The 26924-nt window shown below is 33.5% G+C and overlaps 1 protein-coding gene across 6 annotated transcripts in view; it reads left to right on the top strand.

Annotated features, from left to right (window-relative positions):
• The window catches only part of ADAM2 (ADAM metallopeptidase domain 2), a 134459-nt gene extending 115798 nt beyond the window's left edge, over window positions 1-18661 (top strand). For 5 of the 6 annotated variants that reach the window (XM_042983401.1, XM_007097058.2, XM_042983403.1 and 2 more), the window contains 5 exons: window positions 7501-7578; window positions 7823-7964; window positions 16515-16674; window positions 17993-18052; window positions 18456-18661. In XM_042983401.1, the coding sequence (XP_042839335.1) occupies window positions 7501-7578; window positions 7823-7964; window positions 16515-16674; window positions 17993-18026 (414 nt within the window). In that variant the 3' untranslated portion in view covers window positions 18027-18052; window positions 18456-18661. Of the gene's footprint in view, window positions 1-7500; window positions 7579-7822; window positions 7965-16514; window positions 16675-17992; window positions 18053-18455 lie in introns of those variants that run through there. The other variant, XR_006216641.1, reaches the window with a different exon arrangement.
• The last annotated feature ends 8263 nt before the right edge of the window (window positions 18662-26924 follow it).

The raw sequence follows: 26924 nt of genomic DNA, 5'->3' as shown, positions 1-26924 counted from the left end.
CCTCATGTCTGAGTATTCTGGTGTGAGGAGGGGTTCTTTCTCTGTTTTCTCCACGCCTGAGGTATCTCTACCTCCTGTGGACAGTCCTGTAATTCTGTTGAGCTCTGGACTATCCCTTCATACTTTCTCTGAGGTGGTCTTTTTTCTACATTTAGCTATGGAGAGTCTGTTCTGCCAGTCTACAGGTTATTTTGGGGGGGTTCTGTACACTGATATGGGTGTTGTCTAGTTGTATCCATGGGACGAGGTGAGCTTAGGATTCTCCTACTCTGCCATCTTCCCTGGGAGTGTAGCTGTGTGTTTTTAATAGATAGTGCTTACTATATTGAGGTACTTTCCCTCTACTCCTAATTTGTTAGATTTTTTTATCATTAAAAGGTGTTCAATTTTGTCATATGGTTTTTCTACTTCAATTGAGATGGTTGTGTGATTATTTCCCCCCTTTATTCCTTTAATGTAGTGTATTACATTGATTTTTGTATGTCGAATCATTCCCACGTTCCATAAATTAATCCTACGTGGTTATGATATGCAAATTTTTAATATGTTGTTGAATTCTGTTTACTCATGTTTTGTTGAGAACATTGCATTAATATTTACAATCAATATTTGTTTGTAGTTTTCCTTTATTATTGTGTCCTTGGTTTTTATATTAGGGTAATTCTGGCCTTATAGAATGGATGTGGAAGTGTGCCTTCCTGTTACATTTGTTGGAAGAATTTGAGAAAGACTGATTTAAATATTTGGTGAAATTCTGTAAATATTTAGTAAAATTCACCAATGAAGCTATCTGGTCCAGGAATTTTCTTTGTTTCAAGGATTTTGATTACTGATTTAATATCTTTATGAGTTCTAGGTATAGTCAGATTTTCTATTTCTCTTTGATGTAATGTTGGTAGATGGGGTGTTCCTAAAAATTTGTTCATTTTATTAGCTTATCCAAATGTTGGTGCTCAGTTTTTCACCGTATAAAGCTTGTTATTTCTGTTAAATTGATAGCAATGTGCTCACCTTTATTTCTAATTTACTTATTTGAATATTATTTATTTTAGTAATTCTAGGTAAAAGATTTTTCAATTTTTTTGGTCTTTAATTTTTATTCTCTAATTCAGTTTTCTGTTTTCTCTTTTATTTCTGTTCTAATCTTTGTTATTCCCTTCCTTCTGCCACCTCTTGGCTTGTTTGCTTGTTTGTGTGTTTGTTTATGGTGAAAGTTTAAGTTTTTTATTTAAAATTTTTCTTCCTTTTCTAGGAGCACTTGGATGGGTCAGTCAGTTGAGCTTCCAACTCTTGATATCAGCATAGTTTATGGGATCGAGCCCCGCGTTGGTTTCTGTGCTGATAGCACAGAGCCTGCTTGGGATTATCTCTCTTCCTCTCTCTCTGCTCCTCCCCTGCTCACACACACTCTTTCTCACTCTCACTCTGTCTCAAAATAAGTGAATAAACATTTTTAAAAAATTTAAAAATAAAATCATTCTTCCTTTTTAACGTGTTGGCTTACAGTTAAAAATTACTGTCAGCAGTGTTTTCCTGCATTTCATGTCTAGTGTATTGTGTTTTTGTTTTCTTTTGTTTCAGAATATTTTCTAATTTCCATTGTGTATTTTTGTTGACTAGTTTTTTTATTTAATATGTGATAATTTCACATATTTGTAAATTTTTCAGTGTTCCTTCTGATTTTACTGTATAGTTTCACTTTACTGTAATCAGAAAAGATACTTTGCATAATTTCAATCTTTCCAAATTTATTAAGACTTGTCTTGTGACTATATATGTCCTAATGTATACAATGCCCATGTGCAGTTGAGACAAATGTGTATTTTGTTATAGTTAAGCAGTGTTCTATATATGTCTATTAGGTCCAATTGTTATACAGTGTTTTCACATCCTCTATTTCTTTATTGATCTTCTGTCCCCTTCTTTTCAAAAGTGGAATATTGAAGGCTATTATTGTAGAGCTATCTATTTCTCTCAGCAATTCTGTTTGTGCCATTATGTAGGAGTTCTGATGTTTGATAAATACATGTTTATCATGTGTATATTTCTTGGTGAATTTTGATTACTTATTAATCTAGAGTGTACTTTTTCTCTTGCAATGATAGTTGATTTAAAATCTATTTTGTCTGATATTATTATAGCCATTCTCATTCCCTTTTGTTGTTTCTTTCATGGAATATATTTTTCCATCCTTTCAATTTCTACATGTTTGTGACATTGGATATCAGGTGAATGTCTTGCAGAAAGAGTCCCTTTAAACATATAGTTGATGGGGCGCCTGGGTGGGCTCAGTCGGTTAAGCGGCTGACTTCGGCTCAGGTCATGATCTCGTGGTCCGTGAGTTCGAGCCCCACGTCGGGCTCTGTGCTGACAGCTCAGAGCCTGGAGCCTGTTTCGGATTCTGTGTCTCCCTCTCTCTCTGATCCTTCCCCATTCATGCTCTGTCTCTCTCTGTCTCAAAAATAATAAATGTTAAAAAAAATTTAAAAACAAAAAACAAAAAACATATAGTTGATCAATGTTATCCATTCTGTCACCCCATGGTATTTGATTGAAGAATTTAATCCATTAACATTAATGTAACTGATAGAAAAGGACTTACTTTTGACATTTTATTATTTTTATATTTCTTATAACTTTTTTTGTACATCATTTCCCCATCACCACCTTCATTTTTCTTTAGTTCATGTTTTGTAGTAACACATTTTTTATTCTCTTCTCTATACCTTTTGTATATATTCTATAGATTATTATATTTGTGGCTACTATGGGATTGCATATAGCATCCTAAAGTTATAACAATCTAATTTGAACTAATACCAAGTTAACTTCAAGTATACACAAACATCTACTCTTGTACATCTTTGCCCTCCACACTTTTTTTTGATGTCAAAAATTACATTTTATATACTGTGTACCCATTAACACAGACTTATAATTATTTAATTTTATGTATTTGTCCTTTTAATCTCAGAAATTTTCAAAATGGAGTTATAAATGAAAACTACAATACTACTAATTTTTATACTTTCGTCATTTATTTATTGTTACCACAGATCTTTATTTCTGTGTGTAAATTCTAGTTACAGACTAGCAATTTATCTAGTTATCTAGTTAAAGACTAGTTATTTATCTTGTAGGACTCCTTTTAGTACTTTTTTGTAGGCTAGGTCTTATGGTAATAAATTCCCTCAAATTTTATTTCTTTTTAATATGAGAATGTATTAATTTCCCCTATCAAATTCAGCTCAGTTTTGTTGGATATAGAATTCTCAGTTGTCAGGACTTTTTATTTTCCTTCTAGCATTTCCAATATATGAGCCCATTGCATTTTGGTTTTAAAAGTTTTTAATGAGGAATCTGCTATAATTTTGTTAAGGATAATTTGTACATGGTAATTCATTTTCCATTTGCTGTTTTTAAAATTCTATTTTTTTCCTTTGGCATTTTGTTTGATTATAATGTGTTTTGGTGTGAATCTCTTTGCCTTTGCCTTAGTTGGTATTCATTTGTCTCACAGGATTTGTAGATCCATGTTATTCTTCAAACTTGGGGCATTTCAGACATCAGTTTTTCAACTAATTTCCCTGTTTCCTTTTTTCTCATCTACTTCAGGGAGTCCCATAATATGTATTTTGATCTGCCTGATGGTATTTCATAACTCTCTTTATCTTTGTTCATTTTCTTTGTTTTTTTCTTTCTTCATCTAAGACTCCAAAGTTTAAAATAAAATGTCTTATCTTTAAATCACTGATTCTTTCTTCTGCCAACCAAAATTTGTTTTTGAGTCTAAATAATAAGTTTTTAAATTTAGTTATTACATGTTTGCATCATCATTTTTTGGTTGCTATTTATAATTGCTATCTCTTTGTTGATATTCTCATTTTGTTCATATATAATTTTTCTGATTTTCTTTCTTTCTTAAACTATGTTTTTATTTAAATTTTCTTTTATTTAACTTTTTCATATTTAGTATAGTTATTTAAAAATAACATTATGTCACTTAATCTTCTTTCTTTGAATGGACCATGTTCTCCTGTTTCTTTTTCTACCTTTTGATTGTTGTTTGTTGTTGTTGTTGAAAATTGGACATTTGAGAAAACAGACATTTCTCCCAGTGTTGGCAGACTGACTCTGTGCTGGGGAAGTTGGGTGTGCTCTAAGCCTTGGAATCAGCCTGAGGAGAAAGAAAGCTTGTGGTCTTCTCAGAACTTTTGTGATGATGCATCTTTCCTGGGCTTCCCTGTGGCTTTTTTGATTTCCCACATACATGGATATTATCAGATGTCTTACTTTTCAAAATATTCTCATGCCATCCTCTCCTTTGGGCTTCAGATGATCTATTGTATGTCTTTACCCATTATTTTTTGCCCCAGGTGCTTGCAAAACTTAAGTCTCCTTGCAGCATTCCTGAGAAGTGTCCATTGCTTCTCCTTATCTAAGATTCAAGTTAGGTTAAACAGAGACCAGTCCTTCAGGTAGCTCCCAAGAAAAATGTGGAATTGAAAATATGGTTTCCTCCGCTCCCTTCAGTTCAAAGGAAATCATTGTGAACTCAGCAGTTTCCTCCTCCATACCAAGACTATGCCATGCTGGGGAAGGAGTGGGGCAAATTTGATTTTAAAAATTCCACAAAGTTTGGAGCCCCTAGGTGGCTCAACTGGTTATACATCCAACTCTTGATTTTGGCTTAGGTCATGATCTCATGGTTTGGGCTCTCTATGCTGACAGCACACCTGTGCTTGGGATTCTCTCTCTCCCGCTCTCAAAATAAATCCGTAAACTCTAAAAAAATTACCACAAATTTTTCTACAATTTTAAATTTGGCTGTTTCTTGATTGGGCATTTTCTTGGTTGCCATAGACCATTGACTATTTCTAGAGTTCTTATTGGTTATTTTAGCCAGCTTTCCTTCTTATTATTTTTAAAATATCTCCAAGATAGAACAAGAACTTTGGACTTTCTAATGCACCATTCTGTTGATGCCTCTATCCAGATTATTTTTTCAGTATTTAGTAAAACCTGCTTATAATTCTGTCACTTGTACAGGGTAAACATGATCACTTAAAGTCTATTTGCTTGGTCACTGATGGCCTGTAGAGGAATACTGGCTTCAGCTTTTGGTTACTTTTGTGGAATCATATTGTCTCATTTTAACTTTTGTGAACTTAAAATTGTTTTCACTTTATCTCTGGTACAGTCATGTGTTCTTTTCAAGGAATATGTGCACATAATTTACTCACTATTTTAAGTCCTCTGTACAAGGTTTCTACAGAATCCTACTCTAGCATAGTGACAAGAATAGGAAACTGCATCAGTTTTCTTATTACAAACCAAATTTTCAAAAAATCTGTTTCAAAGTGTTTGGTGAGGAACCATTGTTTTCTTTATATTATATTATATTATATTATATTATATTATATTATATTATAATATGGTGATAAAAAACTTCTGTGATTTTGTAGCTAGCTCCCCACTTTGGATGGTGTTTTTTCCTAGCCTTTCTGCATGGTACAACTGAAGTAAGCATGTTAAAGCCAAAAAACTTTTTTTCATTGCACAAATAGAATACTCATAATACCAACAATGGCTTCTCAACTTTTTTCTTCTCTGGCTGAAATAATTTATTTAATGCTTATGAGAGTTATGTTTATCTTCTTCTTGACAACAGCTCTGCAAATTATTTATTTAACTTCTCTGCCCAAGTGCTAGTTAGGTGGTAAAGCATCATTGTAACAAAACAGATGTATTTCTAACAATAGCAACACTAGTCTGTATCCACAGCTAGAACTTTTGTTCTTTTACCCGAACCCCTCCCAATAGCCTGGTCATCAATTTATAATAAGTATATTTCCTTCTTAAACAGAGGTATGGGTTGCCAAAATTATCAGACACCTTTAATAATGTGTTATTTCATACTCACCATGTTTAGCAAAACCTTTTTTGGGAAGATTCTTTGTCTGGTTTTAAAAATTAGTATATTATTATTATATATTTTTAAGAAGAGACTCCCAAAGAAATACTGACAATATTTAGAAAACATTTTTATAAAAATAATATTTCCAGTTACATGTTCTTTGGTTTGCCATCTCACTCAGAGACTTTTCATAAGGTCAATAAATGTTTAAATATTTTAAAAATATTAAGCATAGTTGAAAGAAGTTGAAAGAAGTCTCAAAAAATAACTGCTAAACTTTTGAGCTTTCTGCATAGCTTTCCCTACCTCAGTCAATCATACTACTACTACGAGTGTTATATAAACCAGAAACCTTGGTGTCATTGACCCATCTTTCTTTTCATCCTCCAATAAAATCAATTTATCATTAAAATTAAGTGTATTAAACTTTTTAATGATACCTCAAATAGAACCATGAGTTTTCATTACACCATTACCACTCAATTTCACTCTATGGTTATCATTTTCTGGACTACCGTAAGGTGTCCTAATTTGTCTCTCAACATTTTCTATTGCCTTTTCCATCCTTTTTTCCAAAACGTATTTTTATCAGCTCTCCATCTTCCATGAAACCTCTAAAAACAACCAATTGCTTGCAGGTTATAGGCCATCTTTCTGCTTAAGAACGTAAGGCCCCACGGGCTCCTGGGTGACTGTGTCGTTTGAGCATCTGACTTTGGCTCAGGTCATGATCTCACAGTTCATGAAATGGAGCTCCACAGCGGACTCCACACTGGCAATGTGGAACCTGCTTGGGATTCCTCCTCTCTCCTCTCTCTCTGCCCCTGCCCCACTTGTGCTTTCTCCCTCTCTCTCTCTCTCTCTCTCTCTCTCAAAATAAATAAATAAACTTTAAAAAAATAATGTAAGACCCTGCACAATCCTGCCCTTACAGTTACTGTCACATCACATTTGGCCTTTTTATTTGTGCATTTCTATATCTTTCACTGCAATATGAACAAAATGAGATTTTTTTGTTCACTGGTTTTTTCTCAGGACAGGCACGCTGTAGGACTCAATTATTTAGTGAATTCATGATTAAATGGTTGTTCTCTGTGTACCAGCTACACTGCTGTTAATATTTCTCAAAAGTTTTGTATTATCTTTCAGTGTAGGGTCATTTTAAATATTATTTCTTTTCCTATAAGTACTTTGTCTTTCATTTCTATCCTTGCCTAAGTCTTGTTCAACATCTGGGGTTGATAAGAGGTTTGATAAGATTAAACTATTCCCATATATCAGATAAATTCCCTGTGCTTTTTTCATTATAGTATTTATGACATAGTTATCTTCACTTTTATTTATTTGATGTCTTTTATACCAGCACAAGAAGAGAAGATACTTCTGTTGTTTTCTTGACTATCAGATAATCAGAGTCTCATCTAGTGCTGGAAACAGCACTATAAATTAATCAACTTATTGCTAGTGTGTTAACACTTATTAAATAAATACCTTTTATATCAGTATCGTAGAGAATTCTTTTAATGAAATGTCAAATATAGATGTTATTTCAGTTATTTTACTTTGGCTTATTTTCTTTTCAGGTTTGCAAGAATAAAGAATGTGTAGATGCTGGATATTTGAATTATGATTGTACTCCAGGAAAATGCAATGAACGTGGTGTAAGTTCAGTAATGTGATGTGAGAATAGAAATCACTGAGAGTAATACTAGAAAGTAAACACCTAACTGAACACACAAACACAGACACACACACACACACACACACACACACACACATGTTTATATACTCATAAACCACATAAGAATATTGGCCTCATTTGACCTAAGTATTATTTTAAAATTCTACTGGAACACAAATAATTATAGCTCTTATCTTAAAAGATGATATTTCTCCTGGTTTCAGGTATGCAATAATAAAAAGAACTGTCACTGTAACCCTTCATATTTGCCTCCTAATTGTGAAACTAGTGATGATGCATGGACTGGTGGGAGTGTTGACAGTGGAAATTTTCCGCCTCAAGAAGCTGCTGGCCTTGACAGTTCTGGTAAGTATTAATAAAAAATTGAAAACATAACTAAAACTACATTTTAACTTATTAAATTTAATAAAATAAATAATATTTTATCTAGTTGTCTATAATCTATATTTAGATTAGATATGGCCTTAAATAATAAATCATATGAGGAAAGTTTATATTTTACTTGTAGAGAGTAATATAACATGGATAACATATATTATATATAAGGCATATCAGTAAAAGCCCAGGCAGGAAAACAAAAATCACTTTAGCCCTTCACACAGAAGGAATTCAACATAAGGCATCAGGCAACACACAATGGCAGAGATGAAAGCCAATTGGAGAATCTTTAGGCAACACAGGAATCCACTATCACTTCAGCAGTTGGAGGGACAATGAAAGGAGGCAGTATTACTAGTACCAAAATCTGAGCCATCTAGCATGACTTGTAACTATGGTCAGGGTTACATACCAGCATGTAGATCACAAGCAGAGGTACTATCTATCATGAAGAGTTCTAGAGCATATAAGCCACTATGGGAGATGGTGCAGAGACAGGGGTTAAATACTATAAATAATTTGACTATTCTGACCCTCCAAAAGTTTTTCAGTTACTCCTGTTAGCCTAATATAACTAGAAGTCTGGAGTTCTTAGAAAATGTAGTTTCCTACAATTTTTCTTCAAAGAAGATGGATTTTAGAGTAAGCCAAGCATATCCAATGATGATTAGGGACAGTCTTAATATAAAAACCTAAATTTCAGATAATTAAAGCAGCTTTTCCCAGATTTTGAGCTAGAGGTAGTTCTTAACATTTCCACATTCATTCCAGTGTTTGCCATATGGTAATAGTTTGGTAAGTTAAAAACATTAGAGTATACTTAATCCATTTCAAACTGTTTCCATTCTGTAGAACAATTAGTTTGCAGTAACTTATTTTCAAGTCAGCTGTAATTTATTGCTTTTGTCCATGCACACACATGTCATTTCACCAATAATCAGAAGAGACCACTTCTTTCATTGAGTCCAGGTTGACTTTAGTGGTATAACTGATCAATAAAATGTATAGAAGTGAGATTCTGCCTGGGTTTTTTAGAATACCAATTCCTGCAACTCTCATTGTTGGAATGCTCATTCTGTTGAAAATCATCTTCCCTATTTGAAATTTGACTACATTGAGACACAAAATATGAATTCCCCAAATTTATGATGCACAAAAATTAAATGATTGTTTTAAATTTCTATGTTTGGGTAAAGTTTTCTGCACATCTTTCTATCTATAATAGAAAACAATTTGGTAACCAGACAGTGTATTTATATAAAAGGAATCCAAGACATATGGCATTAGCTTTGGAATTGGATGGTACATGGAAGGTAGAAAGTCATCTAGGAAACTGTTGAAGACTTTTGGTATATGTTGAAATTGTCTTGAGAATACTGTTGGTGAGCAATTCGAAGATAGCTTTAAAACATGTTATTAGAAATTGGAGAAATAAGGACATTTATTATAAAGTGGCAAATTGTTTGGCATCACTGTTGCCTGTGACAATATGGAAAATAGAATTTATGGTTCTGGTCAGCAAGATTTCTAGGTAGATTGTAAAGATTTCCAGTAGGTGATTTAATTTGCCTATGATAAAGTATGAGAAGAGAATAATAATTAATGAAGACACATTTCAATTCTCAAGTAAAATGTAGATCAAATATAAAAGACAGGATTTTGTGTTTTGTTTTGGTTTGGTTTAGTTTGAAAATAAAATATTCTCATCCTTAGACTCTTCCAACAAAACATGCTTATTGAGAGAAATGGCTAAAAACTAAATCTGAGATATTGAACAATAAAATTTGACATCAGTTAATTAAGTCAAGCATGTGACTGTAAGACTCTTTTAAATCCTAAAAAAACCCAAAGTGATGCATTTTATAGATCTTATCTATGCAAAAGCTCTTCTAAGTGTTGTATTAGAATGCTTCTAAAAACTCTGAAAAAGTAAGGCTATGAAGAATGTTGAATAAGTTATCTCATAGCAGCCTCACCAGGGTCCAATATAGAAAAAATGTTATCTCAAAAAGATTTGTGGGCATGACTTTTCCTTTGATTAATGGGGTGTACTTTTTATTTGACACACAAGAAGCCCACACATTTTAAAGGAATTGTATCAGCTCAGACTAAAAGTGATCAAAATAGTACATAAATTCTTTGAGTCCCAATTAGTTATGGGCAAGAAACAAGGCTGATAAAGCTATTCAGTTGTAAAAATGGCTATTCCTATGGAAAAGGAATTATAAATCAAAGATATAACCAAGAAACCAGAATTAAAATTTCTTTAGCCTGTGGGTTTATAATTTTTAAATATCAATACCAACAAAAATAACCAGCCCCCCACCCCAACTCTAGAAATAGATGTTTCCACAAGTTAAATCCAGAAAATTTTTGCAAGGAAGAAATACCATCTTCAAAAAACTGGTAGGAAGGACTTTTATCACCTCGTTGTATAAGGAAAATATAACCCTGATACCAAATCCAGACAAGTAAGTTAACATAGATAAAGTTACAGAAAAACATCTTTTATAAAAACAGATGTAAACATTCTTACCAATATATTAGCATATTCTATAGCTATCTATATTAAAAGGATAGTAATCTGGACTAATTGGGATTTATCTTAGAAATGCAAGTCTCCTGTATCACTTGAAAGTCAATCAGTGGAATTCATCAAATTAATGAAATTATTTTTAAAAAGTATACGATTTTCTCATGTGATGCATAAAAATCATTTGACAAAAAATTCAACACCTATTTATGATTTTTTTTAAAAAACAGCGAACTAACAGAAGTAAACTTGATCAATCTGATAAACAGCATCAATAGAAAATGTACCTAATACAACTTATGATGAAGTACATTGTTTTTCAAAAAAAAAAAAATTCAAAGCAGGGGAAAAAATTATGCTCTCACCATACCTATTCAACATTTTCCCATAAATCCTAGCCATCCTAGCTAGTGCAATAACAAAAAACAAGAAATCAAGAACATAAAGATTATTATCAGAAAGGATGAAATGAGACTGCATATGTTGTAGTTAAGTACAATATTAAATCCTAAGGGATCTACAAAACACTTCTAGAAGTAATATATTTTGAAAGATCAGAGGAAATAATGTTCAAAAGTTAGTATTGTTTTATAATAACAGCAGTAAATGGAAACCAACTTATAATTAGTACTATTTACACTATTATAAAAATATAATATTTTGGAAATAAATTTAACAAAATATGTATAATATCTTTACACTGAAACTAAAACAGAAATGCAGACAGATGTTAAACATAAAAATAAGTTGAGAAATTTACCATGTACACCAGGTTTATTATTTTAAGATTCTCACCAAATCTATAGATTAAAAAACCCAATCATAAGAGCATGCAACTTTTTATATATTAATATTTGATTCTAAAATATTTGCAAAAGTGCTCAGAATAGCCAAAAAAATTAATTAATTAATTAATTAAAAAAAAAACCCACTCTGAAAAAAAGCTTAGTCTATTTCCCTTATATTGAATTTAGTATATTACAGATTTAAATATAGTTATGTTAATGAAGACAGTGTGGCATTGGTAATGGATAGATATACAAACAGATCAATGATATGGAATATGGAATAGGGAGTCTTGATATATGGTTAAACATTTTTTTCAAGGAAGATACAAAGATAGTTCAATGAATAAAAATCATTTCAAAACATTGTATTGTAACAATTGAATATCTACATAAGACCATTGATCCTTAAAATCTCAACTTGCCAATTTATATGAAATAAATCATAAATCTAAATGCATAAATGAAAACTATATATCTTCATGAGGAAAGCAGGGGAATTAAAAAAAAAATTTAAATGTTTATTTATTTTTGAGAGAGAGAGAGAGAGAGAGAGACAGAGCATGAGTGGGGGAGGGGCAGAGAGCGAGGGAGACAGAATCTGAAGCAGGTTCCAGGCACTGAGCTGTCAGCACAGAGCCCACGAACTGTGAGATCATGAACTGAACCAAAGTCGGAAGCTTAACCGACTGAGCCACCCAGGTACCCCAGGAAGCAGGGAAATTTCTACATGACCTTGGAATAAGCAATAATTTCTTAGACAAGACATGAAAATACATACCAATACAATACAATACAATACAATACAATACAATAAAAGAAAGGTATTTTGGAACTCATGAAAATTTTATCACATGTACAGTATTTCTTAATAAAAATAGAGTATTGAGAAAGACTGCTTCTGCTCTCCACAGGGGTCGCACTTTCTATTCATCTATATTATCAAACAGTTCTGAAGAGAAACTACAGAATAAAGAGTTCTGAGTATAAATAGCAAAGGATAGGACTATTATAGAAGTTAGAAAAAATTTGGGGGGCACTGATGCTATAAACCTATCTACTTCATTTAAAAACATGTTAATTTATAAAACTATAAAAGTTTAAAAATTTTATGCTAATAGTCATATTAAAATATAGAAATGATTTATTTTTTAAATGACTCTCCAGAAATTTTATTTACTTATTTATTTATTTATTCAATTAAAGTTAGTTAACATATAGTGTAATAATGATTTCAAGAATAGAATTTAGTGATTCATCACTTACATATAACACCCAGTGCTCATCCCAACAAGTGCCCTCCTTAATGTCCATCACACATTTAACCCATCCCCCCACTCAACATCCTGCCAGCAACCTTCAGTTTGTTGTCTGTATTTAAGAGTTTGCTTCCCTCTCTGTTTTTATCTTACTTTTCCTTTCCTTCTTCTATGTTCATCTGTTTTGTTTCTTAAGTTCCACATATGATATTTGTCTTTTTATGACTGACTTTTCAGTTAACATTACATTGTAGTTCAATCCACGCTGTTGCAAATGGCAAGATTTCCTTCTTTTTGATTGCCGAGTAATACTCTATTGTATATATATATACTACATCTTTATCCATCCATTAGTCAATGGACATTTGGCTCTTTCCATAATTTGGATATTGTTGATAGCGCTGCTATAAACATTGGGGTGCATAAGGCCTTTCATAGGGCATTTTTGTATCCTTTGGATCAATTCCTAATTGTGCAATTGCTCGGTCCTAGGATGGCTCTATTTTTAATTTTTTGAGGGACCTTCATAGTGTTTGCCAGAGTAGCTGCACCAGTTTGCATTCTCACCAACATGCAGAAATGTCTCCCCTTTCGCTGCATGCTCACGAACATCTGTTGTTGCCTGAGTCGTTAATTTCAGCCATTCTGTGGGTGTGAGGTGATATACCATTGTGGTTTTGATTTGTACATCCCTGATGATGAGTGATGAGCATCTTTTCATGTGTCTATTAGCCATCTGGATGTCTTCTTTGGAAAAGTGTCTATTCATGTCTTTTGCCCTTTTCCTCACTGGTTTGTTTTTTGGGTGTTGGGTTTTGATAAGTTCTTTATAGATTTTGGATACTAATCCCTTATCTGATATGTCATTTGCAAATATCTTCTCCCATTCCGTTGGTTGCCTTTTAGCTTTGCTAAAAGGATTGTTTCTTTCACTGTGCAGAAACATTTTATTTTGGCGAGGTCCCAATAGTTCATTTTTGCTTTTGTTTCCCTTGCCTCCAGGATATACCTAGTAAGAAGATGCTGCAGCCGAGGTCAAAGAGGTTGTTGCCTGTTTTCTCCTTTAGGGTTCTGATGGTTTCCTGTCTCACATTTAGGTCTTTATCCATGGTAAATTTATTTTTTTGTGTATGCTGTAAGAAAGTGGTCCAGTTTCATTCTTCTGCCTGTCATGGTCCAGTTTTCCCAACACTATTTCCTAAAGAGACTATCTTTTTATCATTGGATACTCTTTACTGCTTTGTCAATGATTAGTTGGGTCCATTTCTAGGTTTTCTATTCTGTTCTACTGATCTATGTGTCCGTTTTGTGCCAGTACCATACTGTCTTCATGATTACAGCTTTGTAATACAGCTTGAAGTCCGGGATTGTGATGCCTCCAGCTTTGGTTTCCTTTTTCAACATTACTTTGGCTATTTGGGGTCTTTTCTGGTTCCATACAAATTTTAGAATTGTTTGTTGTAGCCCTGTAAAGAACGCTTGTGTTTTTTTGCTAGGGATTGCACTGAATGTGTTGACTGCTTTGGGTAGTATCAACATTTTAACAATATTTGTTTTTCAGTCCATGACCATGGCATATTTTTCCATTTTTTTTGGTGTCTTCTTCAATTTCTTTCATATGCTGTCTATAGTTTTCAGCATATAGATATTTTACCTCTTTGGTTGAATTTATTCCTTGGTATTTTATGGTTTTTGGTGTAATTGTAAATGGGAGCGATTCCTTAATATCTCTTTCTGTTACTTCATTATTGGTGTATATAAATGCAACTGATTTCTGTCTGTTGACTTTATATCCTGTGACTGCTGAATTCCTGGATCAGTTCTAGCAATTTTTTTTTGTGGTGTTCTTCAGGTTTTCTTCATGTAGAGTATCATGTCATCTGCAAAGAGTGAAAGTTTGACTTCTTCCTTGACAGTTTGTATGCCTTTTTTTTTTTCCTTTGTGTTATCTGATTGCTGAGGCTAGGACTTCCAGTACCATGTTGAACCACAGTGGTGAGAATGGAAAACCTTGTTGTGTTCCTGATCTTAGGGGGAAGGTCTCAGTTTTTCCCAATTGAGGGTGATATTAGCTGTGGGTCATTCATATTTGGTCTTTATGATGTTGAGGTATGTTCCTTATATCCCTACTTTCTTGAGGGTTTTTTATCAAAAAATGATGCTGTGTTTTGTCAAATGTTTTTTTCTCCATCTCTTGAGAGGATTATGTGGTTCTTATACATTTTTAATAATGTGTTGTGTCATATTGATTGATTTGTGGATATTGAACCATCCCTGCAGCCCAGGAATAAATCCTACTTGATTGTGGTGAATAATGATTTTAATGTATTGTTGGATTTTTTTGCTAATATGAGAATTTTTGCACCCATATTAATTGGGGAAATTAGTATGTAATTCTCCTTTTCAGTGGAGTATTTGGTTTTTGGAATCAAGGTAATTCTGGCTTAATAGAATGAGTTTGGAAGTTTTCCTTCCATGTGTATTTTTGGAATGGCTTCAAAAGAATAGTTACTAGACTTTCTTTAAATGTTTGGTAGAATTCCCCCGAGAAGCCGTCTCATACTGAACTCTTGTTTGTTTGGAGATTTTGATTACTGATTCAATTCCTTTACTGATTATGGGTCTGTTCAAATTTTCTATTTTTCCTGTTTCAGTTTGGTAGTTTATTTGTTTTTAGGAATTTATCCATTTCTTCCAGATTGCTCTATTTGTCATATAGTTGCTCATAATATTCTCTTGTTATTGTTTGTATTTCTGTGGTGTTGGCTGTGATCTCTTTCATTCATGATTTTATTTATTTTGGGTCCTTTCTTATTTAATTGATAAATCTGGTTAAAGGTTTATCAATTTTGTTAATTCTTTCAAAGAACCAGCTCCTAGTTTTGTTGATCTGTTCTATTTTTTTTTAATTAAAAAAAATGTTTACTCATTTTGAGAGAGAGAGCATGCACATGAGCGGGGGAGGGGCAGAGAGAGAGAGGGAAACACAGAATCCAAAGCAGGCTTCAGGCTACGAGCTGTCAGCACAGAGCCCAATGTGGGGCTCACACTCACAAACTGAGAGACCATAACCTGAGCTGAAGTAGGAGGCTTAACCAACTGAGCCACCCAGGCACCCCTCTACTATCTTTTTTCATATCTTTGATCTGCTCTAATCTTTATTATTTACCTTCTTCTGCTGGTTTGGGGCTTTATTTGCTGTTCTTTTTCCAGCAGCTTTATGTATAAAGTTAGCTTGTGTGTTTGAGACATTTCTTCCTTCTTTAGGAAGGCCTGGATTGCTATATAATTCCCTCTTATGACTGCCTTAGCTGTATCCCAAAAATTTTGAACTATTGTGTTTTCATTTTCATTGGCTTTAATGTACTTTTTAATTTCCTCTTTAATTTCTTGGTTAACCCACTCATATTTTAGTCGAATGTTCTTTAATATCCAAATATTTCTGTTCTTTCTAAAATTTTTCTTGTGATTTCAAGTTTCATAGTGTTGTGGTAAGAAAATACACATGGTAGGAGCTTGATCTCTTTGTACTTGTTGAGGGCTGAGAATTGAACCAGTATGCTATCTATTCTGGAGAATGTTAAATGTTCACTGGAGAAGAATAGGTATTCTGCTGCTTCAGGATGAAATGTTCTTAATATATCTGTTAAGTTTATTTGGTACAGTGTGTCATTCAAAGCCATTGTTTCCTTATTGATTTTCTACTTAGGTAATCTGTCCATTGTTTTAAGTGGGGTGTTAAAGTCCCCATTTATAGCATTGTATTATTATCAATGATTTTCTTTATGTTTGTGACAAATTGATGTACATATTTTAGTGTCTCAGCGTTGGGGGCATAAATATTTACAGTTGTTAGATCTTGGTGGATAGACCCCTTTAAGAAATGTCTTTATTATATTCCTGGTAATTGCTTTCAAATCACTGGTGTTTTCTCTCCTAGAAAGACGCTACATTGAAAATGCTTATCATTCCAAACCTACAAGATGGCCATTTTTCCTACTCATTCCTTTTTTCATTATTCTCTGTTTACTGATTGCCGCACTGGTAAAAGTTTATTTCCAAAGAAACAAATGGAGAACTGAGGAGTATACAAGCGATGAGTATATTGATTTCATATTTAAGATTCATTCTTTTTATAATTTTTTGGCGTATATATGACCTATTAATAAATAACAGCATGATGATGTAAATAATAATTCAGATTTAATTTTTATCTTCATGTAAAATATAATACTTAATATATTAATAATCAGTATAGTGCATGACCTATTAATAAATAACAGCATGATGATGTAAATAATAATTCAGATTTAATTTTTATCTTCATGTAAAATATAATACTTAATATATTAATAATCAGTATAGTGCATAATAAATAGAATATTTAAAAGGTCAGGAATTTTAATATTGTAACAACTTGAACTCTGTTGGGATAAATTTAAGTGGAAACTATTTTTAGTTAATGTTTATCTACCTCTTTTTATTATTTGATCTTAATTATTAAATATGTATTAAACATTATTACTTTATTTTTTATTATTTATATATTTCAAAGTATTTTGTGCATACTATTTTATTAAAAAGAAACAGAGAAATCTAAAAGAGTAATTAGTCTTTTAGACTGTTAAATAAATTGAAAGTTAGGCAACCAAAGGTTGAAAAGATTAAAAGTTAATAAATAGTAGACTGAAATATCGAGATTATAGTCAAGGCTAATCTTCAGAAAAAATAAAATAAGTTTTCATTAAAAAACCTTAGAAACATCTGAAAATATGCTTCAAAAATAAAAATAAATATTATACTTGTGTTACTTTTCTTCAGAGGAATTGCTTTAAAATAATTTGTGCCTTTGGATTCTGTGTTGCTATTCATTTTACTTAATAAACATTAAATTTTATTAAAATATTTAAAGTTCATAAGATAATATAAATAAAAGAGAATACGTTTCACAGAAATGATTTGAAAATGTTATGTAACATTTCTGAAATAATATGCAGGGTGTAAAATAGTTAACATAATTCAATTTGAAAGGATATTCATATGTTTGGTGACTTTATTGTGGAAAAATGATACCAAATATCTTTGGGAGAGAAAGTAGCTGGTAAAATTCATAGAAATAAATATGGCAGAAGATGAATCACAAGAAAGCTTAATGTTATTTAGCTAATAGTGTTATTAATATGAAAATTATGCATTCATTTTTAGGTAAATTTATATTAATGTATTTTTCCTCTTGTTAATCTTGATTACTAATTGATCAGTGTTCTCAGTGGTAATATATTCTTAAGGAGTGCTTAGTCTCAGATCCTAGATAGGAATTCAAAGCTGTATCAATATTGAAAGTGTATACAGAGTTTTGTGGAACAGTCTTGAAGAAAATATAATTTTAAGTGATTATATTTATTTTGAAATATATAGGCAACTTGAAAGTGAGAGTGAACCTAGGGAGTAGCCAGGAAAACAATCCATCATATCACAGTGAGTATAAAATAATGTAAGAGTGAAAGGTAGAGACAGAGAAACAGAAAATTTAATGTATTAGATAAATTTAAATAATATAATATATATTTAATGGTGATATATTGCTACATAGAATAAAAATTGAATTCAAAAATATTTTTCAATATTGTAAACTATGTCATAGGCATTGTAAACTATAAATGACTTTCCAATTTTCATTTAAAAATTTATTTGCAGTGTGATGTTTTAAATTTGTGTCTTATAACATTTAATCTTTGAGCATTTGTGTATTAAGTTGGTTAAAAATAAATAACATGATAGAACTCTATAATAAGGGTAACCCCATGCTATTTGTTGAATTAATCATTTTTAACTTGATTGGTCAAACAGGTAACTTTTTCCCTTTCATTTATTCTTCCAGAATAATTATCTTCGATGGACAGAAAAAATGAAAAAAACAAAAACAAAAACAAAAAAAACCCAAAAAACAAAAACAAAACAAACCGCAGTTACCTGCATTGCCTGATTGGGATTCAAAACCTGCATGTTATGGTTCTGATTTAACAAGAAAAGATAGAAGATTTCTCATATAACAAATGTAATATAAATTTATAGTTACATATAAAATTCCACAGATGAATTATTTGTAAGAAAGTCATATTTATGAATTTTTATATTATATATTTATTTTTGAAGTTATACTAATTGTTAGTATGCACTAACTCTGTTAAGCAGTAGGCATGAGATAAAGAAAGGTTATAATAAATCTAATGTCATGATTAAAGGTCACTATTATATTTTAAATTGCAATGCTATGTAGTTACATTATAGTCAGGTCCATTGCCAATCAAAAAACAATGATTTGGAAATAATTCTCAATTATATGCTGCTCACAAAAGATGTACCTCAGTTATATAAAGGTTCAAGGTAAAGAATGGAAAGATACCATGGAAATTTATATAAAAAACCTTATACAAAAAAAAAAGCTTGATCAACTTTAATAGTGAAAGCATTCATAGAGTTAAAGAAAATTATAATGAAAATGTTTATTCTTAAGAGTAAGTTATAATAAAAAAATGCATTAGTCAAGGTTCTCCAGAGAAACAGAATGAATAGAATATCAATGATTGATGATGAGATGACAGATAGATGATAGATAGGTAGGTAGATATATTATAGATAGATGATATAGAGAGAGAGGGATTAATTAGATAGATAGATAGATAGATAGATAGATATCTAATGTAGATAGATAATGTAGATAGATAATGAGAAGATTTGTTATAGGAATTGGCTCATATATTTATGGGGGCCAAAAAAATCCAATGATCTACTATGTGGAACGTGGAGAACCAGGGAAGGTCATAGTGAAATTTAGTATGGGTGTGTGAAAGCTGGAGACTTGGAAAGCCCATGGTCTAAGTTTAGGTATGACTTCAAAACTTGAGAACCAGGAATGCCAATGCATGTCCCAGGCAGGAGAAGATGGATGTCTTAGCTTAAACATAACGCAAATTCATCCTTTCTCTGTCTTTTTTTCTTTCTTTCTAATCAGTTTCTCAAAAGATTGAATAATACCTACTTCCATTGATGAGGTTAATCTTCACTCAATCTTTTGATTAAAATGCTAATCTCCTCCAGAGATACACTCACAGACACAACCAGAAATAATGATTTATCAGATTTCTGGTGGTTCGTAAGTTAACGTATAAAATTAATCATCACAAGTCTATCCCTGCTCAACTTGCAATCATATACTTATTCTCCAAATATCATAACTATAATGTGATATAAGTATACTGAATACAAACAAAAATGCACTAATTCCTTGCCCAGAAAAGTAGATAAAATCCTTGAATGATGTTCACTATTCTCCTGATATCTTTTAACTTAAATACTATGATTTAAAAACAGCAATACTTAAATACTGACATAAAGTCAAAATGTCTTATGCTATAAGAGAGTAAGGGAGGAAAGAAAACAAAGATACTTGCTTAAGATATGTATATATACACACAAAAATGTACTTGTGACATTATAAGGAGGAAACACTCATGACATTACAGTCTTCACTTTTGTAACTGTCATGTGGTTGTAGCTGGTAGTCACAACTACATTCTTTTACGACCCATTCCGTTTTCTCTTTGACCTCAGAAAGCACCTGGGATGGTTTGGTGACCAAAACCTTCACTTCTGAAGGGTCTGGACCATTAGCAGTCCTGTTGTGGTAGTTTTCTATTGGCTTTAATTATAGGGCATGGTAATACTAAGAGAAATCCTGAAAAATTCCAATCTCCTTCTCAAGGAATCATTGTTGTGTCTCCTCATGAAAGCATTTCTCCTTCTGAGAATAAGACCTCTAGGCCAGCACAGCATAAAGTCATGGAAACAAGAAACAGACATTTTGTTGGTGGGTCACTTGGGGTAATAATGAATGGTCCCATTTATATTTCCACCCTTCAATTCCTGGACCCATGAATCCTGGTTATGTGAGAAATAGCACCATATATGAACACCGATTCAGAGCATAAACAGTCTTGTAGAGAACTTTATCTCAGCCCCAAAAGATATTGCCACCTAGCTGATGGTGTAACTGAGTGTTCAAAAGGCCATTTCAGTCAAGTCAGTTGCTTCAGGATAGTGGGGAACTAGTGAATTCCATGAGCCCAGGATCATTGCCACACTTCTTTTTCTCTGAAGTTAGTTCCTTGATCAGAAGAAATGCTGAGTAGAAAACATGATGATAGGTAAGGCATTCTATAATTCCATGGAGGATAGTTTTGGCAGAAGAACTGCATGTAGGGAAAGCAAATAAAAATCCATAGCAAGACTCTATTCCAATAAAGAAAAACATTGTCCCTTCCATGATGGAAGTGGTCCAATGTAATCAACCTGTCACTAGTTTTCTATCTGGCTGATCATCCTAGAAAATGGTGCTACACCTGACAAAATTAACCTGTGCTGCTGGCAGATTAGGCACTCAGCAGTGATTGTAACCATGTAGGGCTTGGTGAGTGGAAGTTCATGTTGTTGAGCCAAATCATAACCTCCATCTCTGTTACCATGACCACTTTGTTCATGAGCCCTTTCAGAAAGAATAGGTGTGATTAGAGAAATAGGCTGACTAGTATCCACAGAATGAGTCGTCCTCTCCGTCTGATTATTAAAATTATTAACTTCTCTGCTGAGTTCCCCATTTAATTAAAAACCACTTGGGACACAACTATCTTCACTTTTTTTGCCTTTTCAGAGAATTATATCTATTAAAGTTTTCCCCAAATTTCTCTGTCACCAATTTCCCACTTCTCTTCCTTTCAAGTGCTTGACCATCCAACTAACCCGTTGGCTACAGCCCATGAATCAATATTCAATTACATGTCATGGTATTACTCCTTCCAAGAAAAGTTCACAACTAAGTACACTGCCTGAAGTTATTTCCTCTTGGGAGGGTTTCCTTTTACTGCTGTCTTCAGGAATGTCCAAGAGAAAGACTGTAGTGTTTTAGCTCTCCCTTTTCTAGTGGTTCTTGCATACTGTGCAGAATCATCTGTAAACTAGGTCCAAGTCTTCTCTTTCTTCAGCTAATGGTAAATAAACCCCATAAGGCCATAAGTATAAACTTGGAGGGAGAGACAAGGCAGTGTGGCAATAGAGGGGACCATGAGCATTTAAGCCACTTATTTATGTAACTTACCTCTGCCTTCAGGGCCTGCTTGGGCCTGATCATGTTATTAGTATTTACATTTGATGATGGAGTGCTGTTGTGCATGATTAATTTCATGGCTTGGTGGGTCAGAAAACACTCAGTTCATGATAGGAAGCTGAGGTTGTATGGTAAGTCGGTGGACCATGGTCAGGAATTCAATCTCTACAAAGACCCAGCAGCAGGCCAAGCGCTGTTTCTGAAAAAGAAAGTAGTTATCTATAGGTTATGGCAGGGATTTCCTCCAAAATCCTAAAGACCTGCATTATGATATGCATCTGTGGAGCCTGCGAAAGGCTCCAAAGAGCATCCCTACCTGCAACTGACACTTCAACCATCATGGAATATGTTGGATCATATGGCCCAAGTGGTAAAGCAGCTTGATTTGAAGCCTGTACCTGTTGCAGAACCTTCTCTTATTTTGGGCCCCACACAAAATTCAAACAAAATAATTTTTTTTGGAAAGCCCAACAATACATGGAAATTAATACAATACATGGAATCCAATGAAAATGAAAACATGATAGTCAAAAACCTTTGGGATGCAACAAAGGCAGTCATAAGAGGGAAGTATATAGCAATCCAGGTCTTCCTTGAGAAGAAAGAAAAGTCTCAAATACACAACCTAACTTTACACCTAAAGGAGCTGCAAATAAAGCCCAAAACCAGCAGAAAGAGGGAAATAATAAAGACTAAAGCAGAAATGATACCAAAATTTAAAAAAGTCAGTAGAACATCTCAATGAAACTAGGAGCTAGTTCTTTGCTAGAATTTACATAACTGAGGGGTGCCTCAGTTGGTTAAGCATCTCACTCTTGAATTCAGTTCAGGTCATGATCTCTTGGCTCAGGAGATGATGGTGCAATGCCTGTTTAAGGTTCTCTCCTCTCTCTCTCTGCCCCTCCACTGCTCTCTCTCTATCTCTCTCTCAAAATAAGTAAACTTAAAAAATAATTTACATAATAAGCCCCTAGCCAGACTTAACAGAAAAGCAAAAGGACAAATAAGGCAATTTGGAAGAAATGGATAGATTCCTAGAAACATATAAACTACTAAAACTGAAATAGGAAGAAATAGAAAATTGAAACAGATCCACAAGCAGCAAAGAAATTGAAACACTAATCAGAAATCTCCCAACAAACAAAAGTCCAGGGCAGGATGGCTTTCCAGGGAAAATCTACCACATATTTAAAGAAGAATTAATATATATTCTTTTGAAACTGTTCCAAAAAATGCAAATGGGAGGAAAAGTTGCAATCTCAATCTATGAGGCCAGAATTATCTTAATTCGAAAACCGGACAAATCTCCCACTAAAGGAGAATTTTAGGCCAATTTCTCTGATGAACACGAATGCAAAAATTCTCAACAAGATATTAGCAAATTGAGGGGGGCCAAGATGGCAGAGAAGCATGCAAGTTTTTTGTGTCTCTCATTCCTGAAATGCAGCTAGATCAACACCAAACCATTTTGCACACCTAGAAAATTGATCTGAGGATAAACATGACAATCTGCATAACTTGAACCACAGAACTCAGCAGCTTCATGGTGTGGAGAGGTAAACTGGGAGAGAGAGAAGCCATGGAGGGCAGGGAGCTGTTTTTGCTTGTGGGGAGAGGATGGAGACAGTGGACAGAGTACAGGAAAAGTACTTTCCCCAAAAGCAGGTGGAGAGAAAGAGAAAGAGTGGAAACACCCATAAGGGACTTAATAAGAAAGGCAGAAAGGGGAAAGGGGAAGGAGAGGGTTTGGATAACCTTAAGACTGTATGAACAGGAGAGTGCATATTCTGAAACTCTGTAGCTCGATCCCTGGCAGAGCTCTGGTGGGAAGGGCAAATCCCCAGGATCATACAGCGAAATCTGAGGTGTCTGAGAGTACATATGGTAGAGGCTATGCAGCCTCCCCACAGGCAAAGGTCCCAGCAGACCCTGGAGGACAGCCATGTTTGCTGATGTTGGAATAAGGACATTAAGGGGTGGTGAATCCTGGTGCCAGATGTATGTTGTGATTTACCATAATCCCTGAAAGGCTGCTGCTACATGATCATGCAAACTTTTTCAGGGGCAGGCTGGCACCCAGCTGCAGTCTCTGGACATCTTCAGCAGCAAGATGATCTGAACGTTCCCAGGGGTAGGCAGGCCAGGCACCAGGCCATTGCTCAGCAAACCCTCCCCCAGAGGGTCTGAGTGGGTCAAAGCTGCAGGGCCCTCAGTGCTGGGTTTGGTAACACAGCCGTCTCTGAGATAAAACTCAGGAGGGAGTTGCTGCCTGGTGGGCTGACGGTTTGGTCGCAGACAGTGTAGAAGTGGGGAGTGGACTGAAGCAGGAGACAAAGGAGGGATGTTTGGTTGCCGGTGGGCAAGAGCACGGAGTTCTGATTAACTAGAGACTGGGTAGCTGGGTGATGCCATTTTCACCTCTCCTGTGCATGCGCATGCATGTGTACACCTGCCACAAAGATCCACCACAGGACACTAAGCAGCACTGTCTAGTGAAGAATGGAGCTGTTACGCCAAGCCCCACCAAGTCCAACTGTGCCGACAGCGCTCTAGAAGAACAAACATCACAAGTCTCTCTGCCTGCTTAGTTTACAGACTATGAAGTGTTTCATAGTTTGACTTGTAGGGGAAACTGGAAGCAATTTTAATTGTATTCCATTCTGTTCACTGGGCCATCTATTCATTTTTTTTTTTTCTTATTTGTGAGTACAGAATATGATTTATTTTCTTTTTCTATAAAAAACATTTTTGTTTAACTTTTTCCACTATAATTTTGAAATTTTTGTAAATGTTTTATTCTGTTTTACTTTCATCATTTCATTATATTCTATTTTATTGTATTCTTATTTTAAATTTTCAAACGTTGTCTTTCTTTTTTTCTTTTTTTTTTCTTTCCCTTTTTTCTCAATTCTATCAAGCTTCTTTCAACAATCAGATGAAAACACGCCTAGGATCTAGCATCCTTTATTTGATTTTTTTGTGTGTTGTTTTTAATTTATCTTTTGCCATACCTAGAAATTTATTATAATTTTATTATTTTTGAATGTTTGACATTGAACATAAAAATGTAAAGCCTCCAAATAATACTGAAGTTTTTTAAAAGGGTGGTTTGCCATTCTCTCTGCCTGGTAATAATAGTTTTAGGCATTTACTTACTCAACAAGGCCCAGATTACCTCTTATGTTCTTGAGTCTCTAGAATATTCAACTGAATGCCTGCTCATCAAACCTCTCATCTCCAAAACTTTCTGTTTTATGAGAATTCTAAAAGCTTTATTCTAGTTTTCAGTATACTTTCTTTGAGGTGCCCTAACCCATGTGGCAAAGTAATTGACAAATATCCTGAGGCAAAAAGCACCTGCATTTTTGTCCCTGTTACTTTTCTGTACCCCATGCCCAGTAGTGGTCTACTGCAGACGAAACCTTGAATTTTCACATTCTACCAATGCCTGGAATCTACAGATGCTGAGATTAAAACACCCAAAGAACTCAGCTCAAATGTGTCATTATCCCCTCTCCAATATCTTCAGCACCTAGTTATCATTGTTCAGCAACTCTAGATTGCATTCAAGCACATGATATTTGCTTTTTTTCTGTTTTTTTTTCTAGTTTTCTCACCCAGAAGAAGCAGAAGTTCCCATCACCAAATGATGTACAAATTTGATTCCATGTCCATACAGTCTCAGCAGATAGTTTTATTAACATGAAAATTTAGGTAGCCAAGTATAACTAAGTCACTCACTTAATATAATAGTGAATTTGGAGGACTTAAATTGCCAGACACCAACGTTTATGTTACCGAGAGAGTATTATATTTCTTTTTTTTTTTAACGTTTATTTATTTTTGAGACAGAGAGAGACAGAGTGTGAACAGGGGAGGGGCAGAGAGAGAGGGAGACATAGAATCTGAAACAGGCTCCAGGCTCTGAGCTGTCAGCACAGAGGCCGACGCGGGGCTCGAACTCACAGACAGTGAGATCATGACCTGAGCCGAAGTTGGACGCTTAACCAACTGAGCCACCCAGGAGCCCGGAGACTATTATATTTCAATAGTAAACAAATAAGCCAACATACTGTATATAATGTATATAATATATATAAGTTGATTAATGAGACCATTGATAAAATACAGCATTGGGCAAAAATTTTTTTTCCATCAACATGGGTCAATTGGCTATCAATATGGAAAGAAAAAATTCCTAGTATCCTGGTACTTGTTTTATGGTATTTAGAATAGTAAATTCAGATGAATCAATATAATAATGTTATAGGCTATAAAATAGTGTGAATATAAAATACAAAATAATTAATCTTATAGAAGATAACAAGAGAATGTATTATGGCTTTGGGATAGGCAGTTTCTTGAGTGTGCTACAATAACCTGAAACAAAATTTCAAATAAAGTTGTAACTTTGGAATATATTCTATTCATCCAAAGATGCTGTTGAGACAATGATAAAGCAAGTCACAGATTAGGAACATTTGCAACACATAAAAACTCACAATGTTTCATATGCAGTATGTATAAAGAAAAACTAAATGCTACTAAGAACGATTTAGGCAATCCAGTTGGGAAATGGGCCTGAAATGGAAGAGAAACTTTAAAAAGATGATATCCTGACTTTGGGTTGCAGTTGTGGTGAAGTAATTTTGTATGAGACTGATCCTCCCAGAAATAATAATTATAACCTCTGGATATTTATCTATCTATCTATCTACCTATCTAGTCAACACAAAAATAGAAAAGCCATATATTAATCTTAATGAATGTGTAAAAAGCTTTTGATAAATTTATAAACTGTTTAGAATTTTAAAAATAAATAGAAGGAAACCCACTTAATCTGATGATGAGCCTCTACAAAGTTGGATAAACTATCTATCATATTTAATGGTGAAAATTTGAAAGACTATTGAGACTAGAAATGAGTTAAAAATACCTGCTATAGACACTTTTATTAGCGTCATATAAAAGATCAAAGGTAGTACATTAAACCCAGAGATAGAAATTCAAAGGCATAAAGATTAGAACAAAATAAAGATTTAATTATTTGCAAAATTTATGAAATTCCATATAAAAAATCTGAATCTACAGATACATTTTTAGAAATCATTAAATGAATAAGTGAATTTAGGTAGGTTGTTGGATATACAAGAATTTAGAATAATAGTTATAAAATTAATTGCTGGG

Source organism: Panthera tigris, chromosome B1 (assembly GCF_018350195.1).
Source record: "Panthera tigris isolate Pti1 chromosome B1, P.tigris_Pti1_mat1.1, whole genome shotgun sequence".
Lineage (NCBI taxonomy): Eukaryota > Metazoa > Chordata > Mammalia > Carnivora > Felidae > Panthera > Panthera tigris.
This window is presented reverse-complemented; position numbering and strand designations above follow the sequence as displayed.